This window comes from Micropterus dolomieu, linkage group LG15 (assembly GCF_021292245.1).
Source record: "Micropterus dolomieu isolate WLL.071019.BEF.003 ecotype Adirondacks linkage group LG15, ASM2129224v1, whole genome shotgun sequence".
NCBI classification, from domain to species: Eukaryota; Metazoa; Chordata; class Actinopteri; order Centrarchiformes; family Centrarchidae; genus Micropterus; species Micropterus dolomieu.
Window position 1 is genome coordinate 6,379,200 of NC_060164.1, and position 22,945 is coordinate 6,402,144.

Consider the following 22,945-nt stretch of genomic DNA (forward strand, 5'->3'; position numbering starts at 1 on the left):
CAGCACTGTTCTCTGCTGCTACACCTTCCCCGAGGTTCAAATGTCATCCTTCACTGTCATTACATTTCTGCCCCCATTAACTATTGATTATCTCCACTTCAGCATTTCGAGCCCTGCTGTGGAAATGGCCCACATGGCTCACTACCCATACTCCACGGATCAGGCCGAACAGAAGTGCCCCCCTCCTGGTTTTTACTCTAAAAAGGGGGGGAGGGAGGGGTCAGTCACTCTACCCTACCTGCCCATTAGCTGTATGCTTGAGCGGACAACTCAAGTTTAAGCTGTTCTTTTTCGGTGGACCCGTGAGAATTTTGCCACAACATGTGTTGAATATTTACTGTGAGGTTAGTCCAAGTTTGCTTCTGTATTTTGGGAGTGTGCAGGTGGAAAAGTTTGTCTGGGCAGGAGCTTTGTGCCCTCTAACATCACCAAACTACATCCATAATAGCATGGACTACTTTGTGCAGAGTTGTCTTTGTATACCTGCCAAAATATGCATATGTGTTGTTGCAAACTGCTAATGGCCGCAATTACTGCTCTCTATTGTTTTCTATATTTCAGTATCACTGCAGTTTAATGTTTTACACGAGCAGGCTGTGGAGGCACATTTCCTCTTTAGAGAAAAATATGAGAAGATGGAGAAAAGTTTCTGTTTGCTATGAGTTAGACTATTCTGGGTGTATAGTCTTTGGTTTTATATAGATCAGACAAAAACACAGGAGAAATAAAACCTTGTACGTGTCAGTTTGCTTATAAGCTTACTTATATGTCAATGATTTGCATAAATTAAATGTGAAAATTAGACAAATATACCACTGCATGAATACAGTCTAACAACACTGTAATTGAGTTGCTGAGCGTAATTTGTTGTCCTGATTTATATACAATTAAAGAGTAAAGCAACTAAAGAGTAAACAATGCATAAATGTAGATGTTTGTGTTTAAGGGTCAGAGTAATCAACAAAAATGTAAAACATTTTCTACACCAACAGAACAAAACAACCAATCTGTATTCATAAAAAGTCCCATTTATTTCAAAGTCATTTCATCAACAAATATTACAAATCTGCATTGTTTGGGGGGAGATCCACCACCAAAAACATGAATAAAACATTTATTACAATAACTGCTCAGCGTCCATTCCAGATGCTGAAAGTTGAAACATTCCACTCATTTGGGCTGAAGAAAAAACAAAAAACAAGCTAGTGTACAGAAAGAACAAACGAGTTCGTTAGGCCAGTCCTGCCGCACAGGATTACTGTGTAGAGTGAAATCCACTAGTATCCAATGTGGCATTCGGATAATCCCATCAGAACTGCTACAGTGCAATGCTATTACAGAACACCCAAGCCTGTTAGCACTGATGAGAGCCTAAAGTGATGGAAAGGTTATGTTGACAGAATGGTGGAGCAACTCTTATTAAAATACTTAACACGCTAACTTCTATTGTACAGGACAAACAGTTTAACAGCCTGCTGCCAACAAATCACCACATCCTATGCTACTAGTTTGCATTATCTAACAAAAACTGATTGTAAACTACTTACACAGATAGAAAACTAAGTCAATATTTGCATCATGGAAAATGGCTCTCCTGGAGTAAGTCTTCAAATAAAGCTCTGCAACATGAATCCATTTGAAAAATATAATTTTCTAGGATAGTAATACAAGCCTGAGTTATCCACATTTATTGTAATGCATGTCCTTCAGATAATACTGAGTTAATATGCATCTCTGCTGCCTGTTTTAATTAGAAGGACATGTTTTGATACTAGCATCCTTTCAGTCTCATTCGAAAATTCTCCTGATTTATGGAAAACAACTGCTACACTGGCAAAACACTCACTGGTGGAAGCTATTTTTAAGCCTATATGCCCAATTTTAAATAAATTCTCATCATTTAACAAAGTCTTACCAGTCAGCTACACCGATTGGCTTAAAAAGCAGACATCAATAAGGAGCAAACTTCTGACGCTCTGATTTTTTGATGCCGGAGGTTGAAATTTTTGCGGTGTAAGGGGATAAACCCTGTGTTAGGCTGGAAGCGGCTGCTGGGTGGACAGCCAGGAGGGGGAGACTTTTCATGCCAAGCAGGCTGGAAACAGGAATGGCGTAGTGTGGGTTTTGGAAGGTTTGTAAGGTGGAGGGAGAGTTGACGTTAATGCTGGTGGGGGTTGGGGTGGTGGCCGCCAGGACGGCCATAGAGGTAGCAGCAGTGGAGGCAGTGGGAGGGGACTGAGAGAAGCTCATGTTGAGGTCAACTGGGGTCGCAGAGGTAGCGGCCTGCATGGTGTACTTAGCCATCTCTATACTGCAGGTCGGGACGTGTGGAAGGGGAGTTGAGATGGGGAAGAGTTAAGAGGAGATGAAAAATGAGGGGGAGAATGGGTGAGACAAGGAGAAGGGAGGTGAGAGAAAGAAGAAAACATAAGAATCAAAGAAGGAATGTGTTAAAAAGCAGAGACAATAAGGATTTAATGCAGTCAAGAGAACGGAGCAGTGAGATGGAACAAATCCAGCCTCACCCTGAGCACAATAACTCTGCCCTCATACAATAGCATGGTGTTTGGCTGTCTTATCACCAGGCTGCGATGTGAAGCCCTGCTGGACGTGGCCGCCCTGTGAATGTCTTACCTGGCGCTGATGAGGTACTGGGCCACACTGATGCTGGCCGGCGAGCCTGTGATCGTGACTTGGCGCATGGCTGAGCCATCAGTGGCACTGGCAATTTTGATGTGAGCTCCAGAGACCTGCCGAATCTCATTGATCTTGCTGCCTTGTCTTCCAATTATGCAGCCAATAAACTAGAAGGGGAGAGAGTGGAAACATGTAAATAGCAAAACAGCTATGCTTTTCAGGAATTGGATTTCATAACAGGATTTGGAAGCAACTGCCATGGTAACAGCTGCACCACTGTCTCCTGGTAGTTTTCTACAGAAGAAAACCACATTCCCTATGTGTAACTGTAACAGCAGAATGCATTACATACTGTGAATGTAGTCAGTAGAGAGCACAGGTTTGGGTGCTCTATCTTAAAGGAATAGTTTGACATTTTGAGAGATCTGCATTTGTTTTCTTGCCAAGACTTTGATAGAAGATTGATGCCACTGTTATGTCTGTACGGTAAATATGAAGCTATCACCAGCAGACTCATCTAACTCTCCACAAGAATGTGAATAAACAAAATGTCAAACTGTTCAAACTCTAAATCAATGGCAAAGGTTAAGTTGTAGTATGGTTAATTCAATTGAAATATAAAACACATTTTATCTAAGAAATCTTTTCCTCTTCCTAATCTACGATCACAAATAATTCTGACATGATTTATGATTCTGATGATAGATGAAAATAACTAGCATAATGTATGACTTCTATGAAGCCATAACACACTATTGTTGGTCCACTGATATTTTTTTCTTTTTCTAACATTCAAAATACAACAAGCTAATGCTACTACAGTGATGATGACTGTTCTGTACTATTTATGCAATAATTTATGTTAAAGTTAGCCCCCCCCCCAAAAAAAGTCAAAGGATAAATTACTAAGTAGGTGAAACAATCCTCATTATAGCTGTCCTCCTCGAAAGTGTTAATGAAGTAAGCAGCTTGAGGATTAACAGTGCGAGTTTTAGTGTTTGTTGAACACACAATGTGGCACTTACATCATTAGGTATTGCCAGTTCTTGTGAACTTGCGGGGGCAGATGCATCCAATCCTGCAAAGTAGGACAAGGAATGCTAACAACAGTACGGCACTAATGGCTTCCACTTTCATAGCATGACAAGTTGCCCTACTTTGTCTAGTTATCACTGCTACACTGCTAAATTAGGGACATGAAAATGGCATATGCCAAGGAAATCTTTCTAGACAGATATATATACTGTATATTCATATTCAGCACACATTCTATTGACATATTTTACATTACTACAATAAGTTAAGCTACATTTTCATTCAAATGAGTAGGTTTCATAAGCACATCAGTCCTGCCTTTATGATCAAAATGTGGAAATGTTTTGTCCTCAGTTAGTTGTTGCAGAGTATATGAGTACGTGGGGTAGTTGAGGTCAGGGATGGTCTGGCCGAGACATTGTTAGATTTGGAGGAGAAATGTTGCAGAGGTGGAGGATGGGGTCGAGAGATCAGGATTTGTTTTGGAGAGGGAAATTGGGCAAATGGAGCTGAAATTTTAGGAGGATGTGAGAAATAGTGAGAAATGGTTAAATATTTACTAAATTGTAAATATTTCTGTCATTTTTCACATTTCCCTCTCAGAGAACTCTGCAGTTTTTCTTTTATTTCAATCTGTCTGCTTCAATCTGTCACATACTATTTTGGTTTATAAATATTTCAGTGGCGAACTTTCGAGATGTTGATAATAAACTACTTTGGTGGCTTAACCTTAAAACTAACACTATTCTATTGACGATTCTTCTGTTTTCATCCTATTTTTTGGTACAAATAGCTGCAAAGAACAGTGCAAAACTTAACAGGTCATTTTCTCTATATGTACATCTCTGTAAAGCCACCTTCTACAAAAAATCTGTGAGAGAGCCTGTAAACTCTGAGAGAATGGAGATAAACTTGATCCTCCCTGAAGTGACAGGGGTGTTTTGATGATGTGATTTGAAGAGGAGTGAAGACAGAGGGATAGATGGACTTCCCCTGGGAGCCGTGGGTACGTACCAGGGAAGGTAGGGTTGCTCTGCCCAAGGGAAGGGAGGGGGATATGCTGCATAGCCAACTGGTGAAGCTTGGTCAACTGCAGGGTAGGAAGGAAGTTAGAGCTAACCAATCAAACTGGATTATTTCAGAGGAGTTGACAACTACAATACAGAGCCAATCTGAAGTTCACAAACATCACAGATGGTGTCAGTGTGAAGATATTCAGTTCTTTCAGAAAGCATTCTGGCTTCTCATGGCAGTCATCTGAAAATACAGTCACATCTCTGGCTACAAAGCTTTAACTGATCATCAACTCTTAAGCTCTTCACTTTAATTCAAATCAATGCATGCTACTACTGTGTGTTAGTGTTAGTAATGTTAACAGATCAAGGTTACTGAAGTTTCATCTTTGCAGAGTAGGGTACACAGAGGGCGTAGTGGTGGCTTGGAAGGGGTGGGCAGGAGTAGGTCATTAGGGCGGATGTCAGTCATTCATATGAACATACTTACATCTTGATGCGCAAAAGCATACTGCCCTGGAAGTGCAAAGGCCTGGAAGGAATAAGAGAAGAGAAGTGGTTATATGACTGGGAGGAGCAGACATCTTCACTTGAAACTTGAATTTGCCACAATGCATGAAGAGTAAACTCTTCTCTAAGTGCAGTGAGTGCATTTGTGAAAATCCATTTCCTTCCTCTTTTCCATAACTCTAATGTGTATAGATTTGATAGAATTTCATCTAAATGTCATCTGCTGTTTTTCCCCCTCTTTGACCATGGCCAGAAATCCAATAACATAAACAGATGTCTGGTAGGTCAGAACAGGCTGTGCCGAATTCAGGACAGCGACTGGCCAGTTCATAGAAAACATGAGCTTCAGTCACGACATCTTTCAGGTTTCACACTGCAGTGGAATTATTAATGTAAATGGCTGTTATTCGCATCTCTGACACATTACAGCTTGGCAGAATACTTTTTAATGTGATCATTACCTCATCTTACTGCTTATAGCATTACAATATGAAGAGCTTATTGCTATATAATTACACAGATGTGTCCCTCTAGTGGTGAAAATATGTTTGCTTAATGGTCAGTGTGACCAATAAGGGGCCTGCCTGTTCAATTGGAATGTTTTTACAAAGTGGCTAAGATCACAATTAAATAACTTCCATATGGTTACTTACTTGTGCAGAGTGCTGTGGTGCTAATACTGCATGGGCTCCAGCAGGTATGGCCTTAGGACGATAGGGAATAGTTGCTCCTTTTGGTGGAGACTAGAGACACAGTCATGCAAATCAAAAAGGGAGAAAACATTATACTCTGCTACAACTGAGAAAAAAACTTTTACTGGCCTGGATGCATTTTATATCCCTTTTTATATCATTTGCTGAATATTTTTATACCCCAGTCATGGGTTGGGAAGTTACATGAAACCTTCAAACCTATGATACAACTGTGAATAGACCTGAAAATAGGGAATTGGTTAGAGTTTTTGACAAAACTAAGAGGTCAAGTGGATGCTAAACTTGAATCTAAACTCATTCTTCTTATTTGCAGCAATCAATTCCACCTATATTTTTTAAGCTTCTATGAAAAATTTTAAAAAAGTGATAGTATACATCAGTGATTCCCATCAAGGGGGGTAACTAGCTCAACTAACTCAACTAGCTCAACTAAAAAATTGCAATTATGATTTTATTAAAGCAATATATCCACATATTTGTGATGAGGAGGAAACTAAGCCAAATGGAAATGTAGACCAGTGTACTGCTGAATCTTTCAATCTATCAACCTAAGTCAGTTGTAACACGTTAAAATCACATGTTGCAATTGAGAGTGCATGGAAGCTAGTTTGTAAGCGAACAGAGAAGTTGAAATAGTTAGCTATTAAGTTACTCATAACAGTTTTAAGTAGTTAGCTAAAAGTAAAAACTTGAACCAGTTTGCTATAAGTAATAGATAAATAGTTGACGTTGTTGGCTAAGAGTAAAAGCAGTTTTGAAATAAAAGTAATAGACTGCTGAAATGAGCTAAAAGTAATAGATACACAGAATTAGATTAGATTATTAAAGTAATGGACAAACTGTTAAAATAGTTAGCTAAAAGTAATGGATGAAGTTTAATTAATTAGCTTAGAGTAACGGATAAACTGTTAAAATAGTTAGCTAAAAGAAAAGGATAAACCGTTTAAATAATTAGCTTAGAGTAACGGATAAACTGTTAAAATAGTTAGCTAAAAGAAAAGGATAAACCGTTTAAATAATTAGCTTAGAGTAACGGATAAACTGTTAAAATAGTTAGCTAAAAGAAAAGGATAAACTGTTTAAATAATTAGCTTAGAGTAACAGATAAACTGTTAAAATAGTTAGCTAAAAGAAAAGGATAAACCGTTTAAATAATTAGCTTAGAGTAACGGATAAACTGTTAAAATAGTTAGCTAAAAGAAAAGGATAAACTGTTTAAATAATTAGCTTAGAGTAACGGATAAACTGTTAAAATAGTTAGCTAAAAGAAAAGGATAAACCGTTTAAATAATTAGCTTAGAGTAATGGATAAACAATTAAAATAGATAGCTAAAAGAAAAGGAAACAGTTTAAATTATTAGCTTAGAGTAATGGATAAATGGTTGAAAGGTCCAGCTCTGCCACTCAAAGTGGTACAAATGCAAACTTGACCAAAGAACCTAAACATTGACAATTCAATTGTACAAAAACATTACTGTAACAATATCCACAAGTATATAATTAATACTGTTAACTAACCTTCAGTTTATAATCCATTCATAAGACCATATTTTGAACATTTCTCAGACAAGAAAGTTTGGGATCTACTGATATAAATCATTATCAGAAGAAATAACTGTAATATTAATTGTAAATCACAGCAACTAGTGCCAATATTGTTGCACATCTCATGAGGATGACCAACCACTACAACCTGAACACCAAGCCTTAGCCTTGCAGGAGTAAAATGTTGCTGAGACTGAAAATACCCTGAATGTGCTACTGAATACCTTTTACCACATCCTAAACAATTGTGACATACTTGACGCCTAAATAGAGCTGTTGAAAGTGAAGATCATCTGTTGTCTGACAGTGCTTACCTCCAGCATGACAGAGCAGATGTGCCTTACACACTGAGTGATGGCCTGTGGAGTGCCGGAGATTGTGACAGCCCTCTCTGTAGAGTCCGGCAGCATGTCTCCTGCCACCTGAACCTGAGCGCCTGTGGTCTTAACATCACCAGACAACAGAAGAAACAAAGGCTATTTATTGCTGAAAAGAGCACACCATCACCCAAATTGAAATGCTGTTTCAAGCACTCGCAAATTACCCTGAACACATTTTGACATGCAGGGAGCAGCTGCAAGCCAAATAGCAATGTGTGCTCCAATATTTGAAGAGGCGTACACAAATATTGTCAATTCAGAATGAGTATTCAGCCTCCGCCGATCTTTACAGGCATAATCAGTGGGATTTTCATGAGCAGCAACCAAAAGACGTTTTTAAGGCAGGGAGAAACAAGAAAAGTCTGACTGCAGTGTTTGATACTTGAGGTGTAGAAGCAGCGCGGAGGAGGTTTTCTGTCCACGTTTGGGCTAAAAAAAAACAAACAACTTCCTGATAGAAAATGAAAAAAAGAAAAGGGCTCCTACTTCTCTGATCTCTTTGATCTTTGAGCCTCCTTTGCCAATCAGTGAGCCACACTGGCTCCCTGGGAAAACCAGGCGAAGTGTCACAGGTGGCTTGCTTGTCACGTTGCTGTTTGTCATTGCTGCGGTAATATCCTGAGGGAGAATTCAAAAATATGGTGGGTTTTTTTCAGCACTGACTGTAAGAACATGAGCTTTACTTGACAAGTCTCTTGTCTCTTTTTTGCAAGACTGAGGAAAAGGTACATTCAGTCCTTCTGACAAAATCTTTAAAGAAGCTTTCTTAAATTCTTGTGTAAAACCACAGTTTTATTGTCAATATGTAAAAAGTTGCAGTGGAGTTTGTTGCATGTTTGTTTTTCTATACCTCCTCAAACTTCTGTGCGATCATGGAGAAAGCTCTGAAGATGCCCTCTGTGGGTCCTGTGATGGTAACTATCCTCTCAGGAGATGATCCCTCTGATATGTTGATACGAGCACCACTCTGGAGACACAAATCCACAATTATTCCAGCCTCAATTTGTCAAAGGATTTCACATTACGGATGTAAGTGAATGCTCACCTCCTCCCTCATTTTCTTTACTGTTTCTCCTTTCTGGAATCATGTAGGAAAAATATAAAACAGGAGGTTTGATTTATTTTATAAAGAGATGAAAAGAAGGCAATTAGAAAGAAAGCAATATGAATCAATAAATGCTGAAACTAAATCTACCTTCCCAATTATGCTGCCAACTTCCTGTGAATGAAAAGTGGCAAAAGACAAGATTTTCTCTTAGCAGCTTCTCACATTTAGAGCAGGATATAATCATTTCAACAGCAATGACATGCTGTTACCAGACCATTAGGCTATTACTACAAAATGTGTTTTAACTATTTCTGTATCTGCCTATTACCTTTCCATGCATCAGCAGCCTCAGCGTCAGTGTAACATTCAGACTCCCATCTGAAGCCATTTCTTCCTTGTCAGACATTGTTTGTGTTCCGAGCTTTAAACACTCTGCAAGGAGAAAGAAATTCTTATAACAAGAGCGTATAACAAGAGCTCTAGTACTGTTTATCAGGCGGTTCAGTAGATTATCTGTTAAAATAAAGAGGTAATCTAGAAAGATCCTAATTTTCTTTCTAAATGTGAAATGCATCATTTCCTGTGCTGTGGGAAAGTGCTACCAGACACAGCAAATGTAACAGCTTTCATGAACTGGGTGTAAGCTGCATCATCATTGTTAAAACAGTCTGCAGCAGAGATAAAATAGATCTCTATTTGAAAATGTTATGGATCATTAACTTAACTATGGGGAATATAAAGTAACCGGAAAAGTTGGAACTGGTGCTCTCTGAAGAGTTGTGGCCCATTGTTGTTTGTCTTCTGATCGTGTAGTTGTGAGCGGGGGAAGATAAGCCTATCACTAGGTGCAATCTTCACATGGGACCGTGTCTTTAGTTCCGGCTAAATACAAGTTGTGTGACTCTCTCGGATAAGATAAGATACAAAGGAAGCCACTTGTGCTGTGGAGGATCAAGTCGTGTGTGTGTGTGACTGTCTTAATATCACACTGACACTACACAATATCGTCCCTTTTGTGTCCACGTATCCAATCCGTTGTATTTGCAGCGCAAATAAATAATATCTCCATGCAGTGTAGGAAGGGCAGCTTATTGCACCAATACAGACAGAGAGAAGACTTTATGTCTGTGAAGGTTTCTAACAAATAAATAAAAAAAACAGTCTCAACAGGGGTGGGGGGTGGGGGGTAATTTAATAAGAAAGGTTGATTTTTGGACCGCCTGAGAAAGCGGTCACATGTGAAACTTAACTAATGTTAACTAAATGGTAAATTTACTTTCGAAGGCCTTGGCGATGAAGGCGAGCAAAACATGGTGGCACACTATAGGTCAGTGTGCCTGAGTGTGCACAGTTGGACATTTTCGGAAATACACTTATTTGCTTTCTGGTGGAGAGTTAGATGAGAAGATCGATACCACTCTCATGTCTGTATGGTAAATATGAAGCTGTCAGTAGCCGGTTAGCTTAGCTTAGCACAGACTGGAAATAGGAAAAAGCTTGGCTCTGTACAACGGCAACAAAATCCACCAGCACATGTAAATGTAATTAATGAACATATTATATCTCTTATGTTGAATCCGTACAAAACCCAAAGTGTTAAAACACATTGTGGGTTATATGCCGAACTATTCTGTAGCTCTGACCAGCAGCCAATCAGCCATCGGAGACTCCAGGAACTTACTGCTCCTAGCAAAGATATAGTCCAGCACATAAAACTCTGTAAAACAGCACAATGTCATTTTTAAACTTTACTTAATCCATGTATGAATTAAACAAATGAGATATCACGTGTTAATTCTTGAGCTTTATAGGGGCTGGTACGTGGATTTTGTTACCTTACAACAGAGCCAGCTGTTTTGCCATTTCCAGTCTTTATGCTAAGCTCAGCTAACAGGCGGGTAGCTGCGTAGATACTCACACAAACCAATAAATACAGAACTCTCTGCCGCCATTCCACACCTAAAAAAAAGACCAAAAATGAGTGTGGGTTTGAGTGATGTATACTAACACTGATGATAGCTATTGGGTGAAATGTGGCAACATCAGTGTCATAAAAAGCAAGTAAAACATGGTTTTCCTGGAGCTGAGACAAGTTTACAATAAGATATTGTTCTGGCACATTCCAGTGTTGATAATACCAGACTGAGCTAGAGGACTTAATCCAAACCATAGCATGAATAAGTGGAGGGTGTCTTAGCAAGACTCACAACTATTCTCTCCTATGTGTATCATTATAAAGTTACAGTGAATACATCAAATAAACAGCAACATCTCTGTCTAATCCTATAGGCTGGGATTTGTTTAGTTAATGCTAAGACCCTTTTGACCTATATCTGTCACCTCTCGCACATCAGCACCCACTCAAGACTACCGAACAAAACACTGGTGCACAACAGCACAGTATACATGATAAAACAGATAATCTACAGGAACCCAGCTCCCAGAGCATTGACAGGCACAAATGTGCTTCAGACAATAGAAAAAAACAGGGCATTAATCCTTGAGGGAAATGGAGAACAATATCTAAGTGGATTACTTGAAGGGTTTCATTACAAAATACATTCGAAATTTGAGGCTAAAACAAAGCAATATTTAACATTCTAATGCAAAGATTATCGTATTTTATAAATTACAACATAGAATAATGCTCCAGATTAGGAACAAAGCACCTAAATGGACATTAATTCAAACAATGTTTCACAATTTTCTAAAATAATTTATCTTTCTCATAATGAAATATTTCTACTACCTATCACTAATCACTTCTTTATCCTCTAAGAATCTATTTATAACCCCCTCTTATCACACTATAAGCATGTGGCCATACAGCATGGCATTCCTCCCTAATGTGATATTTCTGAGTGCAACAAAATATATTTACAACACAGAGGAGTATACTGAAAAACAACCAGATTAGATTAACTCAACCTAATGGGAGTCAGGAGTAGAGCATTAAAACAAAGACACACATTCTTTTGCTCTCTTTAAATGTACAGAACCAAAACGGAAGGCCGAATTAAAAGTTCAACTTCAACTTTCTGTCTGGCTAAACCCCAACATTACTGCAGCATTGTTACCAGCAGAAACTGAGTTGGGAACAGTCTGACCCTTACAGTTATGGCTCAGCGAGAGGCTTGTAATGTAACAAGAATTATTAGTATAAAGCACTGACCTTATATAAAAAATACCTGCTCCTCTTCTTTATTTCTGGTGTCTCCTAAATGAACGGCTTTTTAGTTTTATAGTCCGTGTTCAGTGTTTGCCCCCTTTGTTGTCAGTTATCCTCAGAGTGGACAGATGGTTCCCTGTGCCCTCAAACCGGCTGGAGCGGAGGCTGGCTTTGCTATTAGTCCCTCAGCTTAGCCCAAGATAAGCCTCTATGCAGGGCAAGTGAACCCGCATCTCTTGCCTAATTCTCCCTGTCACAGCCACCAAAGAGGCGTTCCTCTGCACGGGGATCCACAAGCTGAAGAGGCCTAAGGGCAGGGCATAGAGGCTCTTTGGCTGGACACTGTCCAGCACAGATAGAACAGGCTACAGTTACAGCCACCACTACAACAAATGGGGAAGGTCTAGACTTATGCAGTCATCAAAAACACAAATTGAGACACTGAAGAGAAGCTTTGTGAACCGATGTTGCACTGAGACTATCAACTCTGCGTGACGGCTGTGTTCTTCATTAGATTTTCAGAGAGCTTCCTGTCTGCACAGAGCGGATTTTCTCTAAAAATAAATCTCCCTGTATGAAACCGGTGCTTTGTACAAGGAACCCAACTAATTGAGGGCTGGGAAGGACAATGTGGTGTTTGAGGTATTTAGTGATGTTAAGCACAATGTCTTCATGGGGTGCTTCTCCCCCCTCACTGCTTCTGCCCTCCCCCACACCAAGCCCTTCTGCCCTTGTAATGAGGCCATACTGGATACAATACAGCCCTTCTGCACAAAAAAAATGTATTCAGCTGAGCTTCAAAATTCTGAAGGAAATGAATCAGTGAAGCATAAGTGGCATATTTAATTACTATTCACTGCGTTGCACGGGGACAATGATGGCTGGTGTAAGCCTCATGGTCGTCTATCAGATATCTAAGCAGGCCACATTACAGTCACTCTTCAACTAGGATGTCAATACAACTTCCAAGTTGAATTTCTATGTTTTAAAGGATTGAATTTCCTTATGAGAACACAGAGATTTAAAGTTTATGGTATTTTGCCATTCTTCACTTTTGAAAGAAACTTTGTCAGGGTTATGACTAGGTTAAATCAGAAAACGTAAATGTCCAGAAAAGTATAATAAAACGTGTACAACAGTAAGGCTTTCGGTTCCCAAACGGCAAACAGAATCAGAACCTCAACAACACTATTAAAGGTGTCAAGGGCATGTCGTGTGACAGTTATTTCTATCCTTTCAGAAACCATGACATGATCAGGCATTTCATGCCAATCATTTGTGACTAATTTCCTTTCCTTCGTGTACCTTGTGTGTCAATGAGATTAAAGAGTCTGGGATTATATGTAATGGGATTTCTGTGAAGCGATTACTGAGACTAGTTGGTGTAATCAGTTACAGTTACTGAAGGCAGGGTAGATTTCAAAGTAGAAATAGCCTTAAAAATTAAAAGAAAGGGGGTCATAGTTGCACTGATTTTAACTGAAATAATGGCAAAAGGATGAGATATAATAATATACACATGGTTCTTTCAGCAACTTTTGACCTTAGCTTTAATAACACTGTGCAGGCATAAAATAATCAGTACACAAGAGTAATGTGAACTAATCAATATTTTTGTAACAGGTCTTTCAACCACTTTTAACTAATTTACCCCTACAGGTACCGTGTGCGTCAGTGAGGATAAGAGTTGCTTGTTATATGTAATGGGATTACAGTTAAGTACTGAGACTTGCTGGTGTAATCTGATAGTTACTAAAAACTGTGTAGATTTAAAATGTCTTGGAAGAAATAGCATGAAAATTGAGAGAAAGGTGTTATAGTTGCAATCCTTCTATCATGAATAAATGCCTATATAAGATAAATACAATATTTGTGAAGTTCTTTCATCAATATCTGGTGCTATGCTCTGTGCTGGGTAGCACCCTGCTGGAGACAGCAGGTCACAGAGCATTGACTTCTCAGGATTTCAAAGCAATTCCCATGTTGTTCCATAATTATAAGAATCAAATGAGAACTGAAATATGTTCATGAAAGTAAGATTATTATTTTAATATTTAATACATCTATTTTTATTTCCTTTTTCAGCTTTTTCAACAAGGATTTTCTAGAAGATTAATAAAAGTTGAAAAGTGTATTATTGTTATATTGTGGTTTCATTACAGTTATTAAAAGCATTGAAGAGTTTAACTTTTTGGGAGGGGAATACCTTGAAAAGAATGAGGGGGAGGGTACCTTGAATACATGGCTGAAGTATCAATATGATAATGACATGGTTATTTCATTATCATTTGTGCTTAGGTACAATAAAACATTTCAGGTTTGGTAGCCTACAATAATAGACTGCATAACCCACCCAAAATGTGATAGAGCACCATGTGAAAGTGTATGTAACAATGAATATGGCATGTGCCACGCATACCATTTCATATGTGCAATTTATAACACTGTTTTACAACAACCGGGGCCTTCTTAAGTAGAACATTGTGTGGAAAATATGAAATTTCTTCTTTGTGCTTTGTAATATTATTGTAGAAAACAAACATTTCTGTTACACATAGTTAAAGTTGTTAAATGTGTGTGAAAAACATGTAACAAACTTATAGTTTTTATATTGCGGCCATAAATCAAACTTTTTGTATGAGAAAGACTTCACTTAATCACTTGAATAATTTGAAATAACATCTTACAAACATTTTGAAAACAACTTCTCATTTTCTTTTGCCATGTTTGCTGTTGTTTGTGCACCATTCAACGTTAGCTAATGTTCCTGAGATTAAATAAACGTGTTGGGGGGAGGAGATAGTGAGTGAAACGCTAGCGAGTCACATGATTGCAAAGCTGTTATTACAACTATATAGACTATTGACCAATATGCCCACGAGGTTTCCTCTCAGCCCTGTGTCTAATTCAACAAAAAGTCAACTTTGCGCGAGTTAAAACTTTCTCGTCAACAAGGCTGCTTATGTAACCACCCCACCGGTAGAACAGGATATGCACGAGGACTTTAAAGGGGCGTTTGTTCAGCTGTCACCGAACTTAGACCCTGAAAAATGTCAATTAGTATAAAAGTCGTCGTGTATGTGTGTTGAAACGCCTGTGACAGCAGCAGCCCCGCGGTGTGCTCTGTAGCTCTCTCCTGCGGAAAGCGACGAATGGATTTCCAAAACCTATGTACCTTTGAAACTTTTAAGCAGCTCTGGGGCCACTACGGGCATGAGGGAAACTTACGAGACGTGATCGAGCAGGAGTTCACGCGGATGAAAGGTAACGATCGGCGTTCACTCATGAGCAGTAGAGACAGGCCAGTCGTCGCTGTTAGCTGACCGCTTACATGGCTGCTCGTTTATTGTGAACAGGAATAACATATCTGGATCATGCAGCGACTACTCTGTACCCCGAGTCTCTGGTCAGGGACTACTGCCAGGACATTTCAAGAAATGTGTACGGTGAGAGAAGCCACATTAAAAAAGTTATATCAACTGTTTATTCGTGTTGTCCTAAAATTCTAAACATGTAAGTATTGTTATATGGCCCAATAGGAAACCCTCACAGCCATAACCCCAGCAGCAGATTGACACATGACACCGTGGAGAGGGTCAGATACAGGTAAAGTTTATCCATGCCCTGAGAAGCCTTTATAGTGGGGCCATGTGACTGGCTCTGAATGAAACTGTGCTGCATCAAATGAGTAAAAAATAGAACGTTTTCTTACAGGGTATTGCAGCATTTTAATGCTACCCCCGAGGAGTACTCTGTTATTTTCACTTCTGGATGTACAGCAGCTCTCAAATTAGTGGCTGAGAGCTTTCCCTGGAGGCCACAGACTGAGAGCGAAGCGGGGAGCCACTTCTGCTACCTCACTGACAGCCATACCTCTGTAGTTGGCATTAGAGGACTGACTTCTGGCCGGGGGGTGGTTACCTTACCCGTCTCTCCGCAGGAAGTTGAAAACAGGGCAAACTGTGAGGCTCAAGGTGAAGATGTTATTTGCCAGACGCCGCACCTCTTCTGCTACCCAGCACAGAGCAACTTCTCTGGAAGGAAGTATCCCCTTAGCCATACGAAAGGCATCCAGGCGAGACGCCTTTACCCAGCATGTGACCACCAAGGCCGCTGGTTTGTGCTGCTCGATGCAGCCTCTCATGTCAGCTGTTCCCCTCTAAACCTACAGGACTGCCCTGCTGATTTCATTCCCATCTCCTTCTACAAGATATTTGGCTTCCCTACAGGTCTGGGGGCCCTTCTTGTCCGGAACGACACAGCAGGCATACTAAAAAAGACTTATTTTGGAGGAGGCACAGCAGCAGCTTACCTTTCTGGAGAAGATTATTATGTGCATGTGGCAAACATTTCTGACAGGTAAAGTACTGTACAAGCCTGCCAAATCCTAGATATTCTCTGAAAGCTCACAGTAGTTCTCTTGCTCCTGCATCCTTATTCTGCAATATTTTCTTTCCCCGTGTAAAAGATTTGAAGATGGGACTGTCTCTTTCTTGGACATCATTGCTGTAAATCATGGTTTTGAAGCTCTTTACAGGATCACAGGTAGTGAAACGGAGCATGATGAGTCATAGAAAAACATGAAACCACTCATTTAATAGCAGAATAATTATGCAGGTTGTTCATAATTACTTCAGGTTGACAGCAACGGCATCCCTGTATTAATCCTGTTTTGCCTTCAGGTGGCATGCACAACATCCAACAGCACACGTTTGGCTTGGCACGCTACACTTACATGCTGCTGTCAAGTCTTTGCCATGGCAACGGGCGACCAGTGGCTCAGATTTACACTGAAGGCCAGTTTGAGAGTCCAAGCACACAGGGAGCAATCCTAAACTTCAACCTCATGGATTCTCATGGACAGATAATTGGATATTCTCAGGTTAGTTCAATAAATACTTCTTTCTAATTTGCAAAAGTTTAATTACTGCATGTTTTTGTGCTGGTGAATATTATAACAGTTCCTCTTCTGCCCTCAGGTGGACAGAATGGCAAGTCTGTGCAATATTCATGTGCGCACAGGCTGCTTCTGCAACACGGGCGCCTGTCAGTCCTTACTCGGGATCACCAATCAACAGATGAGGAGAAACCTGCAGGTAAGAGATCAAGGCATAAGAAAATGTCTGAGGCTGTTGGGCATGTTTAGGTAGAATAACACACTGTCTTTTTCTCTTCAAGGCCGGCCACGTCTGCGGAGACAGCATCGACCTGGTGGACGGCCAGCCGACCGGATCTGTTCGCGTGTCCTTTGGCTACATGTCAACATTTGAAGACTGTCAAAAGTTCCTGAACTTTGTTGCTGAGTGCTTTGTGGAGAAACCGGTCACTGTGGACCATGTGAGACTAGAGAAGCTAAAAACAGCCACAGCCGCATCCAAGGGCTTAAACAAAGACCCTCCAATCAAAATAACTAATGGAGAAATATATAAAGTAGATGAGAAGGAGGAGCCTAGAGAAGTATCACTCAGGGGATCTGGACACAGAGACTCAAACGGCCATGGGGAGGCTTACACTTTGACCAACATCTACATATATCCCATCAAATCATGTGGAGCCTATGAGGTTTGAGGATAACCCAAACATTTCTTTCTTTTCTGTCTCTCCTATATCCATCCCTCTCTCTATTTTGATTTGACTCTGTGCTGTTCTTCATGCAGGTCCACGACTGGCCAGTGGGGCCACTGGGTTTACTGTATGACAGAGGCTGGATGGTGGTGAATGGAAACGGCGTGTGCCTGAGTCAGAAGAGAGAGACGCGTTTATGCCTCATTCGCCCACAAGTCCACCTGCCCTCAAACAAATTGCTCCTGCAGGCATCAGGTCAGCGGCTCACTGAAAATAAACACGCCGCTTAACCAAAGAGAAATTTCAATCAGACAGACTTTCTGCTATAAATTCTCTTTGTTTGAGGATTTATACTTCTTTTCTACCGCCCTGCAGGGATGGATACCATTTCGCTTCCCCTGGAAAACAACAATCAAATGCACACCAGCTATCGGGTGTGTCAGAGTAAAGTTTGTGGTGACAGGTGAGCTGGCAATGTTGAAACATCTGAAAGCAGCAGCTGCAGGAAATACGGTGACACGTATCATTTGTTGTATATTTTGCACATTGTGATTGACATCTCCCTCCTACAGTGGATTGCAGTAAAAGGTCTCCTGCTTTCAAGTTCATATGAAATTCACATTATGTACAATTTTAAATGGCAAGACAAACAATGAGCAGAAGGTGATATTAATCTCTTCAGATACCAAGAAAAATAGCTATCCATCCAGTTATTCTTGGATTAGATGTCATACCAAAGAGTAAGCAGCAGCAAACTGTAGATTTCCCTTGGGGCCTCCAGAACATAATCCTCCTCCTTTCCCCAGGGTGGAGACTGTTGACTGTGGGGATGAGGCTGCATCATGGCTTTCAGACTTCCTTGGACAGCCATGCCGCCTGATAAGACAAAGTCCTGATTTTACCCGAGCCATGAAGATGAGGCCTATTGGAGGTACCTGTATAAGCACTTTACCTGTTCTGCCCGGCTCTCATTGCTTTACCCTGGATTTATCAGTCATACCGTACACAAGCAATGCAAGGTCCCATTGCCTGCAGATACTACCTGATTGTTGTGGCTTTGACCTTGCATCCCCTGGAACTCTCTTAGAATTTAGAATTTCTGCTTTTGCAAGTGACTCTGTTGAAAACAATCATTTTATTACATAAAAGACAACGTGAAATCCAGGCTGAGGTTGGGTGATATAATGATATACCAGTGATTGCCAACCAGAGGTACCTTTACCCTTGGTAGGTGGAAAGATTTTAAGTAACTCATCTTATTAAAAATCAATAAAAAATTCCTATTAGATTAAAAAATGATCCCCACACAGGATCAACTACAACACCTGAACTCCACCTGTTGTGATTAACAGTACATTAAAAATGTATGCAAGTTAATCAAATGGCTAAATGCTTTAAATAGTTAGCTAAAAGAAATGGATAAATACTACCAATAATAATACATAGCTTCTGCCACTTCAAGCGGTAGTATTATGATTGGAGACTTGACTTGCATAACAACATATTTGCTAGCTATTTAATAGCTAAATAATATCCAGTTCATCATATTCAAATTAATATATTTGAAACATGACAGTGGTGTCGATGAAGGGGTACTGGAGTTCATCTGATATGGCTGTGGAGGTTCATCGACAAAAAAAGGCACTGATATATATCATCAGACAATAGGCATCAGTGTGGGGCAAAGAAAATAACTGAAATAATTTACAGACTGTACAGTCACAGATTGTAACAACAGTCTGTGACATTAGTTTGAGTCATTTTCTCACTCGTACATGAAAGTAAACTCAAAAGTAAAATGGCCGACCGCGATGACGCACGGTGTAAGATTACGTTACCATAACAGCAGCGGTGCAGAAATTACTTTTAACACGGGGATGATGATTTCATGAGACGATACTTTCAGAAAATCAATTTTAACTGACTACTAGTCAGTTAAAATGAAGTGAAAAGTTTACTACTATTACTAACGGAAACCTGTTTCTCGTGTTGATAATCCTAATATATCGTGCTCGTGTGGGGACAAAAACTCAACAGAATTTGCGGTGCTGTCCTCTTGCCGTCTTGACAAAGCGTTTGTGAACATTCTGTCTAAAATACTTCCAAACTTTAGATGGTCGTAAGGGAGTTTTTTTAGCTGCGCTTTGTTCTCAAGGGGAATCACAATGTTTCACGTTATGCAAGTTTATGTATTTCTGTAAACGATGACGTCAAAGAATCGTCCCAGCCCTTCTGAAAACAGATGTATAATGTCTTCTGGCTCTGAAGGAACTCTGTCAAGTCTTTACAGATACAATTACCCTGATGATGGCATCAGTTTCTAAATTGGATTACTATATCACAATATATATTAACATTTGTAATCACAAGGTCCATTTCATAGCTGTTCTAGAGCTTTTGATCGTTTGACAATCTTTATCAGCAGATAGAGTTTGGCCATTGATGTCACTGAATTGTAGATGTTCAAATTTACATTTTCAAAGCATTTCAAGGCCTTCTTGTTGAGATTGAGACTACTGTATAAAATGACATACACGGTGATAGAATTCAATTCAATTTTATCTATATAGTGCCAATTCATAACAGAAGTGATCTCATTGTACTTTTCATATAGAGCAGGTGTAGACTCTGTAGAAGATTTTATCAATATCACCCACCCCTAATTTATGTATGTTGTTAAATTGTGAGTGCACATTTTGATAAATAACTTTACTGAAGTCACACATTTTCCACCCTCTGTGCTACAGTAGAACCTCAATTTTCAGGCTCTTTGAGGACACAGGCTGCTCAAACCAGAGATCAGAATAAATCTCTGGGGTAATAAAAAGTCTTTCCCCCTCTAGCTGCTACCTCCACGTCCCTCTCCCTGGTGAACGAAGCTCAGTATCTCATGATCAACCGTGCCAGCGTGGAGCTCATTCGGAAACTAATGAGCAGCAGGTTTGAACACATGATGTGTTATTCAAAATACACGATTCTCTTGTGAAAATCATCAGGACGCGTCAAGGCCGTACATTAAAATTACAGCGGCTCATTTACGTAGGGAGACTAAGTGACATGCAATTTCCCCATTCCCTTTCTCAGGCAGGATGAGTCTGAGGGCGATCAGCTCCTTGACACACAGAATGTCATTAGCCGCTTCCGAGCCAATTTAGTCATCGCTGGAGTAGAACCATTTGAGGAAGATAATTGGTCACACTTGATTATTGGCAACACTCACTTCATGGTGAGCTGACACTTTGAGATAAATGATGAAATCTTTACATGCATTGAATTTAATGTCTCAAAAAATGAATGCGCTTCCCTGTGTGATCAACTCAAAGGTTGCAGGTCTGTGTGGAAGATGCCACATGGTTGGAGTAGACCAGGACACTGGGACCAAAACCAAAGAGCCACTAATGTCTCTGTCAGTCCACCGCACTGGGAAGGTCAGTCAAAAACAATTACTGCTTGATCATGTCAATACTGTGTGTGTGTGTGTGTGTGTGTGTGTGTGTGCGTGTGTGTGTGTGTGTGTGTGTGTGTGTGTAGAGGCAGTTGGGGGCGGGCGAAATGCATGTGCATGAAAAGATAAATCACTTTGCCTGTTAACTTTATACATTTTTAGGTGACCTTTGGTGTGTACCTGACCCATCAGCTACCAGAGGGCTCCACTACAGCCAGTGTCCTCTCTGCTGGTTCCCTCATAAAACCAGAGCCACCCAGTTCTTGAAGTGGTCATCAACCTTTTTATTTATTTTGTTAACTGCACTGCACGTCCTATAAGATCACCTGTTAAACAATGTGGGGAGTTTCAATATATGCTCTTTTTTTTGTCTGTGTAGCCCTGGTTGCTGTAGTCCTCTCAAATGTCCTTTTCATACCAGAGCATTCAGATTTCATTTTCCCCACATCTGTTGTGATGGGAAATTGGATTTTTGAACCCCCCCCCCCACCGAAAATGATGTGTGCTGCGATGTGAAGAATTAGACTAAAATTATCATTTGAATGTGTTACTGTGATTTGAGCCAAACAATGTCATGTTGATGCCGTAATCGCTGCTCATGTTAACCTTCCAGACAATTCTTCCTCTGTTTTTCCCCCATGGAGGGTTATATTGCTATTTATTCAAAACACACCACCACTGCCACCTCTGCCACAAATCTAAAACATATTGCTCCCTGTAATGGAAAAACTTCCCAGACAATCAGTATATGCTCCCAATGTGATGCGGAGAAAAAGCAAGGTTTAATCAGAGTACCATGCTTGTACATAAAGTAGACATACCCTTGTATATTGCTTATCTATGGTGCAGTTATAAAAAGAGTGGTGGCTGCAAGGTTTTGTACTGCTTGTAGCAGGTTTGGCAGTCTGTGTGTGCCCACATGTCAAATGGTCATTAGAAATTATATGTATAAATGTATTCACAGATTGGATAGGGTAGAGAATAGTACCAGGGATTCCAAACAAGCATGACTGATAGAAGGCCCCGATCTAAGCTGAACTTAATATGTAGATGGATGATAAATGAGATGGTAAATGGTCTCATTTATATGTTTTTATCCAATGTGCTTTGCATGAAAGGAAGTGCATAGAAAAAAGTGTGTTCGTAAGGTGTTGGACTACTGTGAGCCTCCAGAACACTGTCAGTGGTGGGACTATACAAGAGAGATGAACAGCATTTGTCCCAAAGATATTAACTCATAAGATATTTTCATAGGCCATAGTATATGATTCACATCATTTTACTCATCAAATCAAACCCATCAGTGACTCATCTACTCTGTTTTTTCCTTAACTATGTCATGCCATCTCTACCTCTTACTGGTGCATAGACTTGCACTGTCACAGCAATGTGACAATGATAAGTTGGTAATTGTTTCAATCAGTGATGCCTATAGTTTCTATTGTTGTATGTACAGTGGGGGAAATAAGTATTTGACCCCTTGCTGATTTTGCAGGTTTGCCCACTTACATAGAATGCAACAATCTATAATTTTAATCATATGTACATTCTAACAGTGAAAGACAGAATCCCAAAGAAAATTCCAGAAAATCACATCATATGAATTTATTAAAATTGATAACCATCTGATGAGGAAAAACAAGTATATGACCCCCTGGACAAACAGCATGTTAATATTTTGTAGAAAAGCCATTATTGGCCAGCACAGATGTCAAACGGTTTTTATAGTTGGTGACAAGGTTTGTGCACATTTCGGCAGGGATGTTGGCCCACTCCTCCCTGCAGACAGCCTCCAAATCATTCAGGTTCCGAGGTTGTCGCCTGGCAACTCGAATTTTAAGCTCCCTCCAAAGATTTTCAATTGGATTCAGGTCTGGAGACTGGC

General features: G+C 40.0%; 2 protein-coding genes across 2 annotated transcripts; one reads left to right on the forward strand and one right to left on the reverse strand.

The window, feature by feature from the left end:
• Nucleotides 1-1,018: 1,018 nt before the first annotated feature.
• zgc:110045 (uncharacterized protein LOC664755 homolog) lies at nt 1,019-15,415 on the reverse strand. Its single transcript, XM_046071026.1, has 13 exons — nt 15,279-15,415; nt 9,210-9,313; nt 9,029-9,052; nt 8,879-8,911; nt 8,684-8,800; nt 8,320-8,451; nt 7,768-7,896; nt 5,849-5,938; nt 5,176-5,217; nt 4,687-4,762; nt 3,663-3,715; nt 2,635-2,804; nt 1,019-2,311 (listed from the first exon to the last, which is right to left on the reverse strand). The coding sequence occupies exons 1-13, from the start codon at nt 15,334-15,336 to the stop codon at nt 1,951-1,953; spliced, it is 1,389 nt and encodes a 462-aa protein (XP_045926982.1). The 5' UTR covers nt 15,337-15,415; the 3' UTR covers nt 1,019-1,950.
• Nucleotides 14,943-22,561, forward strand: mocos (molybdenum cofactor sulfurase). Its single transcript, XM_046071025.1, has 15 exons — nt 14,943-15,314; nt 15,407-15,496; nt 15,590-15,656; nt 15,765-16,409; nt 16,519-16,595; nt 16,733-16,932; nt 17,030-17,146; nt 17,229-17,612; nt 17,708-17,870; nt 17,991-18,078; nt 18,422-18,546; nt 20,459-20,555; nt 20,700-20,841; nt 20,939-21,043; nt 21,223-22,561. The coding sequence occupies exons 1-15, from the start codon at nt 15,203-15,205 to the stop codon at nt 21,325-21,327; spliced, it is 2,517 nt and encodes an 838-aa protein (XP_045926981.1). The 5' UTR covers nt 14,943-15,202; the 3' UTR covers nt 21,328-22,561.
• The last annotated feature ends 384 nt before the right edge of the window (nt 22,562-22,945 follow it).